The following is a 17,187-nucleotide window of genomic DNA, read 5'->3' as shown; positions in this document are numbered from 1 at the left end:
TGCCAAAACTTCACATTATGGAAATTGTAACAAGTGGGTGTTACCACACCAATCGATCGATCGATTTGTCTAGGTAATAGAAACTATCGATCGATTTTTAACACACGGTTTTTATGCGGTGAAACAATTTACCTGCGTGCAGCTAATACCCTCTGGCAAATCGTAACCGCGTGTGCTGAATTTCCAAAGCTTTTACGAATCACCAGATAAACTTACACAGGATTGCATTAGGCGATTCGCGTAAGCGATATGACCATGGAAATGACAGTTCCAACGTGGGTTATCCAAGTCGTAACAACTAGCAAGTTACCGAAGCCCCGTCGCATCGCGCCGTGGGAACTGCCCGTAGATAATGGAAACCAAGGAAACTTTCCAGATTCATCAAAGAGATTACGGCTTGCATGTCATTGTCAAAACTAACTTACCGACTTTGTCGGTTTGGTGTGACGGTTTGATACTCTACTACTTAATTGCGTTAATGAACATGTTATAAGCAGTGATAACGGCTTACGAGCTACATAAAATGGAATATCGTTTTTTAAGTTAGAAAGCCACATTTGTAATACAGACGGAGAGCCACAGAAAATAGAAACTAATAGTGTGCTAAACATGCATATCCACCCAATTTTATTGGAAAAGTTTACAATAAACATTTTATACGTGTAAATAAAAAGAGAGATGTTTCATTTGGATTTTAATACGCTGATACGAGGTGTCACTGAAATCTTGGCCATTCGTCTGTTATTGTCACCATAACAAAACCTTTTTTTTAATGCGTAAAACTTGCTAATATTCGTAGATACATTTTTAAACACGTAGCTGTGTGTTCGGCTAAGACGCTAAGTTATAAGAAAGCCGATCAACATTGCGATGTGTATTACATGAACCCGTTCGATCTAGCCTTATTTCCTCTCCATTTTTTTTCAGAACCTTATCTAATGTGTTACAATGAATTTATCTTTATTTTTGATTAACAAGTAAGTACATGTGATTTCCAAGTTTTTGTAATAAAATAAGTGCTTGTAAATGTGTTAATTTATGGATCTTAGTATTTGTGTGTACCGTCTGTGCCCAAACAAACATTAAAACATACACAAGTAACCAATGTATCTAAATTAGTACCTATTTAGATTAAAACTATCGTGCATTCACTAGGAGTTAGTACGAATATGAAATCAGGAGACAAGGCGTAGGTGATATGTGTATCTCCAGGGTCAGAGATCGGCCGCTGCCGCCGAGCCAATTGATGACAACTGGGGTCACGATGCCTGGACCTGTACTTTTCACAACATATCTAACGCACCGCACCATCTCAAGCGAACCAGTACAAACGTGATCTCGAATACGCGTAGTTTTTAACGGATCTCTAGGTCAAGTTATATTAGGGAATAGGTGATGTTCTGTGAATAACGTAGCTGCATGCAACAGGGCTCGTTTTGCGACACCCACGGTTGTCACGGCAATTATGATTTGCTCTTAATAGACCACTTAACATTGAATCAAAAGGTAAATGCTTGCGGTTCAATCTAGCTAATTCGAGTAATCACTTAAGGTACCAATTTGTTTCATGTTCTTCTCTTCAACGCTACAAATTCTTAGTTATAATGGGTAGGTCTTAAGTATTTTATAAGTACGTAATTAATTGGCAGGAATAACAGTCTTACCGATATTTGTAGGCAGTTACACATAAAATCGATCTACTCATGTTTGATTCTCATTAAAGCACAGTAAGAAGAGGTTTAATAAGCTTGCCAAAGCCAAGCCGTAAATTCTATTAATCGTCTGTATTCATTTATTTCATTAATTATAAGTACTACTACTAACTATTATAGGAGTAATATGTGTAGCGACAGAAAACCAAAGCGTGACAGTTTAAAGATTTGTGATACCTAGCTTGTGCGTCTATTAGACCGACTGCATTCGATTCACGTATTTTATAAAACGACGTTTTTTAAACAAATACGAACGAACAACATTAACCGTTAAAAATGAAGAAATTTTTTAAAATCTGTTTACATGTCCATCTTTAAATGGCTACTTATATCTTTTATTTGAAAATTAAGCGTGTTCTCAATCCCCGGCCTCGGGTCGCGGATCTCAGATCTTGCGCGTTATTTATTTATTCCCCCGCTATTTTTAACCGACTACCGAGACATGCATATTGTGAACTGTAACAGTTTACATTCGTACGGTAATTAACTGCGTTTATATTATTGCGCGTTTTATTGCAGCGGGCGGTCGATCATCTCGCCTCGACAGATTCGGACAACACTGATTTGGGTTTTGATTTGTCTTTTTTGTTACCGAAGAACGTTCTTGAAAGTCTTGAAACAAATGTTTACAATTTTCGAATAGCGATACCTAAAATCGTCATCAATAGAACTTGCAAATAATGTAAATTGTAAACAAACCATTTTACCATTATTACTTCTTAATCTCGCTCTTTAAAAGGACAACCTTATCAACAGTCTATATACTTAAATATTTTATTTATATAAATTTCTACTTAACTTAATGTTAATTTTTAATATTTCAGGGAAAATAACCTTTGTAAAAATGTTAGGTTATGTGTCAAACGCTAACATAATCTGTCATATTTTTTTACATTATTTGCAAGTTCTATTGACGACGACTTTATAAGATTAATCCACAACCAGAAATTAGGCTCTATTGTTTACTAGCGACCTGCCCCAGCTTCGCACGGGTTAACAAAAATATTATAATACACCTAAGCCTTCCTCAAGAATCACTATCATTCGTTTTTGAGTTTATCGCGAACATATAACAGACAGACGCGGCGGGGACTTTGTTTTATAATACGAAGTGATAATGTAACTTAGTGAATAGGGGGAGGGAAATTTTGCTTTCAAGCTTGTGTGACATACCTACACACCCAGGAAACCATTGAAATTAGCAAAACGAGACATCTCCAATATAAGGCTATCTACGATATCCCAGTCATATAAATTATATGTGAACCAAAAGTACACAATGTCAACCAAACTATGTTGTTAATAATATTTTACTGAACTATTAAACTAGATCCAATTACTAAAAATACTGAACACATAAATATGAAAAAAAAAGGAATTTAAACTGAATACCAAATAAGTTATCTGTTTTGCTCATTTCTAGTAAATCTACTAATTGATCAGCGTCGGCTAATGCACAAGTGGGCGTTGGAATAGATAACGATATTACGATAATGAATCAGCTGATATGTTGGTCTGCTTGTTTACGAACTGTATTAAGCAATGTCTTTGTTTCAGGTGCTGGAGAGTCCGGCAAGAGTACAATAGTCAAACAAATGAAGTAAGTATATTTGGACAATACTTCAACTTTAAACCTTCACCATACAATTTTTTTATATTTTAATTTGAACCTTGCTGTATGGTAAATATGTATATTCGTTCGTCCTACAATTTGGTATGTAACATTAATAGGATATCTCATCATGCAACATACATTGGTTTATGTGTAATTTTCCTAGTTCAAAGAGCGAAAGAAATCAATACAGTATTTATGTGCACGATTGGCCAGATTGATCTTGTATAAAGGTAGGTAATAAATACATGGATTTGTAATATATTTTAGCTGAATGTATCAGGTAGTTCATCTTATCTTATATAATGAATAGTGACAGGCATATCATCATCATCACATATCTTGTCTTATGCTGCGCAGTCTTTACACTCGGTCACATGCTTGTATCTGTCATCTGTTTCGAATGTTTCGATCATGGAGACTATATAAAGGAGCCAAATCTATGTATGAAAAGTGTCCATCAAAAAACAGTAGTAATTAGGCGGCGCCACCATACACCGAAATACTACCAAAAACAACCTACGTAATTTGGTCGGGTTATTTGTTGCCTTATATGGTTCATGTTATACTCATGTCCCAGAGCCTAACTAGCGCCACCGGAGAGATTAGGAACTATTACTTAAAGCTGAAAGCGGTCACTTTTGCAACAATTCTGCCATAAGAGATTGGCATCCTTTCTGTACCATCCATAGTTTCGATACTTTTAAGGCCAATCCAATGAGGGCTATCGTTTTTTTGCTCACCACTTGGCGCCTCTGTTGATGGTGGTCCAAAAGACTAAAGAACAGCTGTCAGTCATTGAAGTGACAAGTGACATTTGACATTTCGAACTTTGCGAAGACCACCATCTACACTAGCGCCCCTAGCGGCGAATTCATACGCGTTAGCCCTCATTACATCGTTTGCTCAATTGTCCACATTATTGTTGAATGTTGGTTTTTGATTTATCTTACTACCTATATAGTAGTGTAGGTATCTGTAGCTGAACTTTAAACTCGGAAAATTATGCTTTTATTTTGAACTAAAGAACATACAGTCACCTGCATTAATATGTTGCACAACGAAGGCCTCAAAAATATCTGACACGATCTTATTTGTAGCGCAATATGAACGTGTCACATATTTTTGCGGCCTTCCTTGTATAATATATTTTTGCAGATGACTTTACATACACCATTCGACTATACAGTATAATAAACAAACAAATGACTTGGTCGGATCTATATTGTATCTACTTAGTAAAGTATCTCCTCTTGTCTAATCAGCAAAATGAAGGTTCCTACCATGTTAGTAGATTGTTTTGTTATTGTGTTCGATGTTCGATGCTCATCGACTGTTTAACGATGGTCTCCTTCAGCGATGGTTTTTTATAATATCCTTTAATCTTATCATATATGTAATCGAAAGTTTTAATAGAGTGGTTATTATGATTATACAGTATATTTAATATTATCCTTGTTAAATCACGGCGGCGGTAAAGCGATACGGGTAATTACCAAACAATGACGTAATTCAACGAACATGAACATGTGCCTTCAAATATTATCAGTAACGCCTTATTCAGTCTACGATTGATATACACATCAATGATTGTCCACTATCTACTACTATCTCTATGTACAACTTGTCAACAAGCTCTTAACACTTCGCCGACTTATCGATGATATTGTACATGTTGTAACGTTTATCGCGACCGATAGCATCCGTATTTTTACTTTAGTTAGATCGATCGTTTAGGATTATGAGACTTATTTAAAACTTGCCTATTCATCATAATTTATTGCATTCATTGTTATCTAGAGTAAGCTCTTGATAACATCAATCGGCAACATAGTAACAACGGCTTGCAATTTGTCCTAGAATCTTTAAATTCCTAAAAAAATAGAGTTCGTATTCTGTTTAATGGCAACTGTAAAGATCCCTTTCTCGTTCATTGTTGGATAGCAGCATTTAGTTTGCGGAAACATTATTATGATCCCGATAAGACTTCAAGTAATCATCAAAAACGCACAATTTACGATCCGTTCGCATTCCTCCTCTGAACAGGACCTACATCATTGTCATGCCTTAGATTTACAGATTAGGTGTAAACAAGGCTAGACATCTAGACAATGACGGCGTTTCTGACGTCTTTACCTACTGGGTAGAAACCCGGATACTAACTCTGATCAGTCTTGTGACGTGGACGATGTTAAACAACTGCTTCAGTACAAAATGCGTGTAAACGCACTAACAGCAACACAGTTAACTGGCTATTGGCATGCCTTATATCACTGTAATAAGGTTTACAAATGTTCAGCTAACTGTTTTGACGTCGGTAAAGCGCCTAAAGGAAAAACGCCAAGTCCACCGATGAGTGACGAATTCCCTGGTATGCGTGACTCAGCCGTCCTCTATGGAGAAACTCATTAAATACAATTACTAAGTCACAAGGCCAATATAGTATATTATAGTTGAATGAACTCGATTCTAATTCGGTACAAAATATGACATATAATATACGTCTTGGACGTATATGGCGGCAAATCTTCCGAGACACGAATATTATGGCAAATCCGAAAATGTTGTTAACACGACTTTACTATGTCGACATATTTTCGATCAGCACGCTCGTCGCATAGTTTGAGTTTCCATTGTTCATATTCTTGAAACGTATTCGAACAATTGCTTGTGGGAAACGCTTGTTAATAAGGACGGGTGCCGACTGGTGTGACGTCAAGCCATTGTCGAAAGATCCACTATACCCAGTGCTTCTTGGGCCTTAAGTACCGGTGTGTGAAAGCGGGACACTTATCATCATTATCGATTCCTAGTATTCCTACGATACGGTCGAGTCTTCGAGTTTCTGTTTGATTAAAATTCAACAGTAGAGGGTTTGGTTCTTACGTGATACAGTTTAAAGCTGTAATTTATTGGTGTAAATGCGAAATATCTATTTACGACACGCGATTGAATGACTGAAACATTTGCAATGCTGTATAATCAAATAAATGACATGTTTTCCTTCTTTCACCCTGTCACTATTTAGAAAAATGTAGGTGTATGTGTTGTAGGAGGTGTAGGTGTGTTGTAGGAATAGATTCTTTAGCTTTCACATCACAGGTTGAATTCTTAATGATTACACAGTTCTATGTAAAAAGTACCTACATTACGTACTCTTTTATCTGTTGATATCTAAAATAATGTTAAAACTTTATTTTTACGAGATTCGCTATTTGACATAGAAGGTAATGTGTAAATAAAATAATCCTAGTTAATAGTAGATTAGATAGATAGATAGATAGATAGGTAGTAGTAGATTTTGATAGCACACGCAGTGCAAGTGTTATTTATTCGTCATAATTTCATAGAAGTTTGATGTTTAAAATAACACTTGCACTGCGTGTGCTATCAAAATCGTTGCAGACTTATCTTGGTCTAACTCTAAACACATTCTTTGTCAATTTTTGGAATTTTTACACAGACCCGTGTGAAATCTTCGCTAGAAAAAGTGGGAAATAAATTACCGATGTGACAAGAAGTTAGCATAGCTCGTCACGGTCTCAAATGTAGCACAAAACGTTTGCACTCTCTCCGTCGCGTCATAGTGTTCACTTCAAAGGGTTCGACTTGGGTTGACAGGCGCGATACATCCACGCTACGGATATCATACATGGCGAGACTGCATACTATTGCGTATATACGGTTTATTAATCGGCTCGACATTCCCTTTTTAAAAATATTTGAGCCATTTTTAGGCGGTCTCTTTAGTTTTAGTTGTGCCTTTCAAATGTTGGTCAGGAGATGATTTCTCTTTGCAAAATCATAAGATATCACGGTGAAGATTTGAAATGCTTAGTCTCACTTTATAATAAGTGACTTAGTGTCGGTTGCACCAAACTCTTTGTCATCGTGAAAGTTCGCAAAATTTTATTGTATGGAAAGTTTCATAATAAACCGCCGCGGCGCGCGGGGTGACGTTGATCGGTCTGTCAAGTGCGGATGGTGCAACTGGCACTTACTGACATCGTCGAATTAGCGAGTAGGTATATCACTGACTGAAAGAAAAGTATTAATCCGGTAAATTTAGGTGTAACATCGTTCAGCTTAGAATTATAACAATTTAGTTTTATCTTGTTTTGGTTTTACACTGAGAATAGGCTAAATCGATCATCTTGGAAGAGATCCCTTATAGGGATAAGTTCGCCTTTGTACTTCCATTACTATAATTTATTTTTGTAAACCTGTGTTGTGTACAATAAAATGATTACTACTACTACTACTAAATATCTAAACCTAAACACCACTTCTTGCAATGGCACTGTCAGTGAAAAATGAAGGAACGCAGCAGAGTTGACCTCACAGCTAATACATGCCTAATCTACCAAAGTATAACCAATTTCTTTCCGAAGAGAAGATAGAATGTAGGTCTACAATTTTGCTACACAAAAAACAAATCTCATCTCACGTTACCATGTTTGTCCGCAGAATTATCCACGAAAGTGGCTTTACGAATGAAGACTTCAAACAGTACCGGCCGGTGGTGTACAGCAACACAATTCAGTCGCTCGTCGCCATCCTGCGCGCCATGCCCAACCTGGGCATCACCTATGGCAATAAGGACCGGGAGGTAAAAAAATATACAGCAAAAGATGTTCTAACGTCTAACGTATCGTAGGATGTAATCCTCCAATAATCTAGGATCATTTAGGTATTTAGTGGTGGATCAAGTTTCGCAACTTAAGATGACTTGTCAAGAATTTTGTTTCTGGCAACCCTAATCCAGATTCAGTGTAAGCTGGTTTTCTGGAATGTTTGATGTCTAGATCGTGACCTGAACGTTATCTAAATGTGCATATATTAGCTGCTTATCGTATTGGATTAAAATTTAAGTGGTATTTTTCTTGTCCGAAAGAAATTAATCCATTTTCATACGACATAAATAATACGGTCAATTAACAAATTTGAAATGAAACTATGTTAAGTATGTAAGACGCATTACACTGAATCGCTTGTATCACAACACTGTAAAGTGTAATGTAACGACTTAAATTTAATTTGTATTAGGGGTAATTCTAATCGATAGCTAATTAAAATCACATTCGTTTCCGTTCACGGTCCATCGGTCGCCACAATACTTCCTGTCTACAAAAATGTGGCCAAACACTTTCTCTGATGCGTCAAAACATGGCGTCAATTTAGAAACACTATTTAGTACGTACGTAGTAGTTCACATTACAGATATGGCGTAGGTACTAACGTTTGTGAACATATTTAAATACGTATTTAATTTACAGATTTCGCGCATCAGCTCTTATGGTTATAAATGAATATAGTGCATGTGATAGGGCACATATCAATATATTATAAGCAGAGTTTATTTGCAAACTATGCTCATAAATACTTCATATTTTTCTGTTAAGTGTCATCTCCGTAATACTATTTATTTTACGATTGATATTAATATTTGCCACACCACTTCATATGCTTTGCTTGGTATAGTTGAGCTCTTATCAGGTGAACTTTTTCAACTTCCAAAACGAAAATTTCACCTGATATTTAAGCTTTATTTTAAATCGAAAGATGTTAAAAATAGACAAAACAAGTGAAACAGACAGAGCCCCAAATTGGATGTATTGGATATCAGTATGACGCTCCTAAAATAAACCTCTACCAGTCATGCTTAATGCCTACACATATTACGTGAATTACTCGGTGGTGTTCTATAAATATCGGTCGACAGTAAAAAGTAATCTCGATCGAACGACTCGATCTAAGTAGGTACTTACTCAGAAGTGCGCCTCGAGGCGTATTCGGAAAAGAAGATATAATATCGTCGTAATATCAATCCAATATCAGTGTCACTTTCACATTATTATGTGTAGAGCGAGCGAGCTCTCGCAAGTACTTGGTTTTCGATATCATTTTCATAGTTCAAATGCACAATAGAGAATAAAGCCAGCGTTTCCGTTGGCCACATGTTGATTGCGAAGTGATTTGAGTAGAGCGCGTATATCCAACCGCAGTTATTGATTTAGTCTTATTTTGGTTAGTTTGTTTAACTAGTGTTACATCAGTCTTAAAAGCATGATTAATATGATTATAAACTATAAAAAACACTATAAACTAGACCATCCGTAAATAAAACAGGCTATTTTTACATGTCGTCGTTGTTGTAAGTTTAATATTTAAGCATTTGGACACTGCTACTCGGTCACACAAGATACTACTTTATTTCGTTTGGTTGCCTTCAATCATTTAACTAAATCAAAGCTATTATTATTTATTGTTGCTGTGCATGTTTCCGAAAAAAAATAAAAAAAAGAAGTTTTAGCAACATTCCATGTAATCATAGTCTGTCCACGAAAAAAAGTGGTCATGCATAATAGTGTAAATCTTTTATTTGAATGTGAATTTTCAAACAGCACGTTTTGTACATAATTTGTGGATATCAAACTACATATTAAAAATACAAACATGATATAACGTTAGGTTTTCTATGAACTTTGGCAATATATATCCCATGGTACCAATGTTTTCTTGTACAGCGTCTTCTGGCAGTTTTTACCAAGTTGTCCTGCTAAATATATGGTTTATTTATTTATTAGATAATCCAAATTATACCTTATGACGTCCTCTTTTCACAAAAGAAACTATTTTTCTAATAGTATTCAGATTGAGATAGTTCTGAGGTTCTTTAACTTTGGCGAATTTGACTTTTTGACGAAAAAATGCCTCCCATATAAATAGTTATTTGTTATACAAGGGTGCAAAGTTGTATTTTACCCGCGAGTGTAGAATTGAAACACGAGTAAGCGAAAGGATTCTATAGGTGAACCACGAGCGAAGCGAGTGGTTCTAAAATAGAATCCTGAGCGTAGCGAGTGTTTCAACACACGAGAAGTAAAATACATTTGCGCCCGTGTGTAACACAAAACTTTTCACCTCACTATAGCGAGGAAAGTGCAACATCCACAGGCGTTAGATCTTCATCACTGGAATCACTCATTTCTTTACGATATTATAACAGAAAACTCTGGAAGTTGTGTATTTTTACGCAAGTCGGTGAGAAAAGGTTTTAAGCTGTTTTAAGTAAAAAAATTGTTGACATTTCTGATGTATGAAATGTCAACGATGCGTTTTGAAATTGCATCGACTCAACTTGTGCGTTCAGAATTATATTTAACATCATTATAAAAAAACAAACGTTTCTTATGGAATTTTAAGGTTTATGACTTAAAATCATTAAATAAAGCTAAAATTGGTATTTTTATTAGATTCTCAAACCATTTATTTAATGATAATTAATATCGAACGAACCATTATCATGAGCGTTTTACGTTTTGTTATCTGTCAAGCTACTTAAACACGCTCCATCCAAGGTCAAATTACTTTCCCCACTAGTGGATAAAACGCGTTTTTCTCCGCTTGTATTAAAGGATAAACGACAACTTTCCGAGCTAGTGAGGGGAAAAACTACTTTCAGTGCTTGCAGTAGAAAATCTTCCTGACTACCACAAATAGAAATGAGTTTCAAGAAGTATTTTTTTGGTAAGATGCCATTCTAATGTGCCTAAAACAGCTTGTAAAAATTTAAATACTGTTGCTACATTGTAGCAGGAAGCGAGTGAAGAATGTCAAAAAACGCTGTACAAGCAATGAAAGGTATGATGGAATTTATTTGACGAAAACTCACACAAACGCATACATTAAAATACGATTTTATTTTTGTTGTATAGTATTATATATAAAAATTATTAAAATAAAAAACTTCTTGTAAATGTACATTCGGTAAAAAGATATACCTACCAGATCATCCACGACCACTTTTTTTCGTGGACATACTTTATGACTGCTTTTAGTAAAAACAAAGGAAACGATGAGGGCGACGTCTTGTGCGATGAGATGACGAGATTTATCTGTCAGATTACTACTGGTACAGCTAGAAGTTGATACATATTGTTGGACGGGATAGAACGTTTTGGATTGGCGCTGAATGAGATAGGAAAGCATGTATTAATTTCGTACAGAAATCGATACTTATATCAGATCACATACATCGAGGTCTTTAGCACAGCGTCGCCGTTCCGATTCGCCGCCAGACCGATTCCCTTGCGATTTCCGAAAGTTTTGTCTATTCAGGTTAAGTGTAGTCCTAATTACATAAATATCGATTGTAACACAATAAACACAAGTAGTCAAAAGTCATTCATAAAGTAGGTATGACATATATTTATTGGCATGGAATAAGTAATACGAGTAGTAATATTGTCTTCGGTTACCGCGATAGTTGCTCATGAAATAAAACTATGAAAACGGATTATATCGCGTATATTGATTTTATAATACATCCCGACGTTTCGAACCCTTTACAGCGTTCGTGGTCAACGGGTGACAGGAAAAACTACAAAGTGCAAAAATACCCACATACAAAAATTAGTGAACCATAAACTATAAACGTTAAGGCTGGTTGTACATGCAAAATCGATTCATAAGGTTATGCAATACAACTATATTCAAGTAAAGATATATATATATATATATATATATATACACGATAAAGCTACGCCGGCTCCGTAAATCTTCTCGGGTACGAGGTGTAGGGCTGGACACTACGAGGGAGTTAAAAGGCTGGCCCAGCAAAAAGAAGAGTGGCGATTACTCCATCGACAAGAGCATAGCTCTTAAATATTGATGATGATGTAACGGTTGTAAAGTTTTTATCCTTTTAACATTTCATATGGTATTCGTTCTTATTTCCAAAGTGACAAGGCACATGGAGTTCCCTCCTACAGATACGCCCAACTTTCAGTATCGTGTAACTGCAGCGGTTTCAATTCCAACCAATGGTGTTCGTATGATCAATAGTAAGTATTTATTCACGAGTCTGCTGCTAGTGGGTTTATCCATCCGCTGCAGCTTAATGCATTGTTTTTCGGACATTTGTCTGTATCGTAGCCAATAGTAATATGTAGAATTTATTATGAGATGATATTGGAATTCTCAGCACATCTTGTATATGAAATAGTAGTTTCGTTTCATGCTAAATATCAATTATGTTTGAAACGCATTAAATTACAGATCTGTTTTTGGGAAATTAAATTTATATTGTTTCTAAATCGAATAAAATATTGCAATGTTGATATTTAAACTGATTTAAACAGTTTATATCTCTATCTTTCTCAATCTCATACAGAACAACGCATTGTGTACAAAAGGCAAAAATGATGCACTTGATCTGTCTGTATGAATTTGATCTCGCATCTGTCAAAAAAGTGACATTTTTAACAAGATTTTAAACTCGGAATCGAACTAGGCCTAGAGGTGTAGCTGTGCTACGCTGAAATGCGTAGCAGCATTTTCCGGCTTTCAAAAACTGTCATTTGCCTGCCCTGTGTGACTTGCAGCGCTATTTAGATACCTGTTAAAATCTATGATATTGATATGATATTACTATTAGTGTTAGACAATAAATAAATAAACGGTGTTAATATTTTTTGACGCTACCAATGCGGACTTTGACATCTGAAACGGGATGTCGTTGGCAACGTGTACTAATCTATTTACAGCCTCTAGATATGAAATAAAGGATTGTATTGATTGTGCTCAAAAGTTGCGTAACGCAAGTGACGAGCATCGCTTGAGCTCTAACGACCACTGATAAGATATCTCTCGCTTTGCGCCTACATCGTAATCACAGGTACAACGGACATTTACAGGACAGATCTCTACACTGTAACTGCAAAAACATTGTTAAATAGGTACCTATCCTTGCTTCTCTACTTTTGTTAGATACATATGTAGTAGTACAGTAACTTGTCGCACATTTTGAACTTTCCCATGCGCCATGCTAAGATACTTGCAATCGTTTCGTAGTAACATATTCTATAATTTTCAAACAATTACTTTTATCATAATGTAGAGATCTGCAATAGTCTTTTCCCCCTTCTGCACCAAAAAACGCAATTACTTCTGTTATTTGTACTACTTTTTTATCACTACACGGCCTCTCTTGATATATTGAAGCTCCTTAGGATTAAATTATGTACCAAGTGACAAAGTTAAGTTTTTGCCTATACATCACGTATGAAAAGCCTGTCTCCCTTTGTTCCTACTTATGAATGGCAACGTCAATCTAACCCTTCAAAGCGTTATCAGCGGAGATAGCGGCGAGTGACGGCCGGGCGTGTTGGTACATAGCTCACCAAACTCACTAATAACGGCCTAGCTCGTGACTCTATCTACCAAATAATTTGAATTAAGAATTATTTTACCGGACTAACAAGAACGAAAGGGCTTTGTTGTAATGTTAAACGATTGTAAAAAAAAAATCTTTTATCATAATCAAGAATGCGATTTTAAACATTATATAATATTGTTATATACTTATTTCACAACATACCTTTGAATTTTCTTGTTGGTACACAACACAATACTGATTCCTGTTATGATTAGAGTTCACTAGGATTGGAATGAGAGTAAATACTTACGTGCCACTAAGCTAAGCTCTATAATTTAATCAGTTGAAAAATATAAAAGTCCAAGCTAACATCATCTTTGCAGCTTCAAAATGGACAACATTTTGTTATGAATTATTGTATACGTTGTACGCCACGAGTAAGATTGTAGAAATGCTAACATTGTAATAAAATATCAAACCCGGTATAGATGAAAATAAAGTAAGTTCCGTTAAGCGTTAAGCCATCACCCGGATTTCCCAATGTGAAAAATAATAATAATCGGTATATGTAACAGAAGAGTGGATAGTTTCATTAAAGACAATACCATTAAAGCTCATGATTATGGTAGGGTGTTGCAAAAATTCTTAAAGCTAGAACACGGACGGATATCAGTATGTTGCGAACTATTTTGCAACTTTTTTTCACTTTATTGTTTTAAATGTAATGTTCGATCAATATAAAAGGTGATTTATAATCATAGTAATGTCGTCAAAGCCAAAGTTGTGCATAAAAGGGTTTAAATTCTCAGTGGTCATGCGTGACCAAAGCTCTAAATTCGCTAATCTGATACCACGGCTATTTTTCACTTCAGTTACCCATAGGCAAACGGATCGTAAAACGTTATTTAAATAAGAGCAAAGAGACGAATAAATGGCGAATGTAAATAAAAGTGCAGCATGTAGATATCGAGCTAGGGTGGCGGGCGCGAATGGGTTTTTCAGTGTTGCCATATGCTAGATCAAAAACTTGGTAAAATAGGTTGTCTGGAACACGGTCGCATTTTTATCACCTGTCACCATGCCTGTCACTTTCTAACAAGTATCTAAGTGCGTAAGTGATAGGCATAGTGACAGGCGATAAAAATGGAACCATGCTGCCACCGCTGAATGAGAATAATCTCTCTGCTGAATAGGCTCTCTGTAACTCCATCTGTTCTGATAACATAACCCATACTACTAGGCTGATGGTGGTGACCCAGGATAGCCCATGACCGGAGCAAGTGGAAACATTCGAACCCTGAACCTAAACGGAGGGTAACAAACAGGTTGAGAAGAGGAAGATATAATTAATCTTCCTCTTCGGCCTAAATGCCTAAATTTACCAATAGGCGATTTACAAAAGTAAGAAAGTAACGTTTGCCGAAATTATCAAAATTAACATTAGACTGCAAGAAATGGCAAACCTACAGAAGAAAATTTGTTGTATACATCGGCCTGCCTAAAATCTGTATAAACACAAAATGTATCTCATACGATTATGATGGCAATACTCGAGGGTTGTGAATGACGAGGCCGGGTTCCGCGGTCCGGTCACGCATGCGTACTAGCCCTGTACAATGGTAGAGCGTTCGCCTTTTACGACCCAGAGTCACTGTGACCTCTAGATCCGTAACAGTCATGCGTAATCGAAGACCAAGCGTATAGTGATCACTCGTCTGCGGTGGTACGTGACAGCAATTGCCTCCCTTGCTTTCTCACTCCGCCACCCTTCATAATTGCAAACGTATCTCACCAAATCCCTTTGCACCCGGAACACACGCCCGAACAAGTATTTGTTTCAGCGTAGGATTTTACGCCGCATTGCCGTTGTGTTAACTTGATATGTTATGATAGCGTCGTGATTGCAAAAAAATAAAAAGGACCCTCCCGATCGCGCCCAAGCTGGCTGCTTTTCTTTTGTCACAAGTGGAATTACGCAACGAGAGGAAAGGACCCTTTCTTTTCAGGCCCTAAACGAAGTCGGTCGGCGAGCGAGAGTAGGAATAAAAAGTCTGTTCACTAAATTGCTAATCGTATTAGCGTACCCGTAGTTCTGGAAAGACTTGCACTTCTCAAACGGCTATCGCCTTATATGTAATAGGTAACAAGACTATTTCTACATTATGCGTGTAAGATAACAAAGGAATCATAACTGACATAATAAATTTAATAATAAAAATATAATAGCATTTTTTTTACCGGTATTCCTTATACAGTTTTAGCCTGCAGGCCAAGTGATTACGAATACTAACATATATTATATACGAGTTTATACCTTTTTATAATAAACAATATAAATTTTACTTATAACAGTGTTATAATTGATAACATGTCTAATATCGTATCTGTTTAATGTCCACATTAGTTTTCAACATGGTTAATGGTTATCAATAAGCATGTTAAAAACTAATGTGGACATTAAATTTATTGGACGGCTATCGACGCTGTATTGTCTACGAAAGTCTTATTCTGAAAGTTTTTCCAGTAGTCGACTCTCCTCGAAGGTTTTCGCGAACCTTTGTTAGTATAGTAAAACTAAAACTTTGCCTTAACCTTTCTTAGTGTATTTAAATGTATTTTTAGTTTTGCGATAGCTATCTTTCTGTAATATAGTCTATTTTTATACTCCAGGAATATAAAATATTGCTGAAACTACACAACAATATGAAGTGTAATGTCATCTTGTTATTTTAATACTTAGGTACTAAAAAAAATAGCGCTTTTTATATACATATGATATAACTTCATTATACCTAAAAGTATAACTGTTGCATTCATCCATTCCATACTGTATACAGCCTTGTTTTCTAAGACAATCATACTCTTACTTAGTGGTACCTATTCTCGTAAAATCAATGTCCCACGTCTTGTCACAGAGCGACGGCAAGATGGTGTTCGACGTGATCCAGCGGATGGAGGACACGGAGCCGTTCAGCGAGGAGTTGCTCGCGGCGATGAAAAGGCTCTGGGCAGACGCCGGCGTCCAGGAATGCTTCGGCCGCTCCAATGAGTACCAGCTCAATGATTCAGCCAAATAGTAAGTGTTTACCCATTGCCAGTTAAATTTTATTTGTATAAACTTTTACGCCATTATGTTGCAAACTCACTCCGACCACGCTAAGTTTGCACCGACTTGGCAGTGACAATGCATACATATCCCAAAGGATACATGACGTAGCACTTGGCATGAAAACTTGGCGTGTTTCGACTGTCGCAGCGTAATAGTTAGTTATTTTTGTAATATTTAAACCTCTGTGGACGCGGGATCCTCTCTCAAATAGGACTAGCCACGAACGCAAGTGTCATCACCAGGATGACACATCTGTATCAGATGTTTTTATCTGAAAAGGCCTATTATTATTATTATGAAAAACATCATATTAACCGGCCGAATTCATCTTTTAAATGTTAAAATTTTCTTCGCTGTCGCTACAACTTTATTTGCCCTTGCATATGTTGCACTACATAGCTAACTTGTATGTCAACCTAAAGCGTTAGCTTCGTCTTCTTTTGAAAGTAAGACTAGGTATTCATAATGTCATAACATTTTTTGAGATATTTGAGGTACAATGTAAAGTGCATAAAAATTCCGAGTGACTCCACTCGGAATTTTTTATATCTCTAATGGCTCCTCTACACTATCGGCGATGATAAACGGTAACTGG

The 17,187-nt window shown here is 36.3% G+C and overlaps 1 protein-coding gene across 2 annotated transcripts in view; it reads left to right on the top strand.

Annotated features, from left to right (window-relative positions):
* LOC134749723 (guanine nucleotide-binding protein G(o) subunit alpha) overlaps positions 1–17,187 on the top strand; it is a 60,906-nt gene that overhangs the window by 12,065 nt on the left and 31,654 nt on the right. For both annotated transcript variants that reach the window (XM_063684742.1, XM_063684743.1), the window contains exons 2-4: positions 3,270–3,312; positions 7,792–7,933; positions 16,399–16,559. In XM_063684742.1, the coding sequence (XP_063540812.1) occupies positions 3,270–3,312; positions 7,792–7,933; positions 16,399–16,559 (346 nt within the window). The remainder of the gene's footprint in view (positions 1–3,269; positions 3,313–7,791; positions 7,934–16,398; positions 16,560–17,187) is intronic.

The sequence above is a fragment of the Cydia strobilella genome, chromosome 18, assembly GCF_947568885.1.
Source record: "Cydia strobilella chromosome 18, ilCydStro3.1, whole genome shotgun sequence".
Taxonomy (NCBI): Eukaryota; Metazoa; Arthropoda; class Insecta; order Lepidoptera; family Tortricidae; genus Cydia; species Cydia strobilella.
Note: the sequence above shows the minus strand (reverse complement) of the source record. Positions and strands in the feature narration are given on the sequence as shown.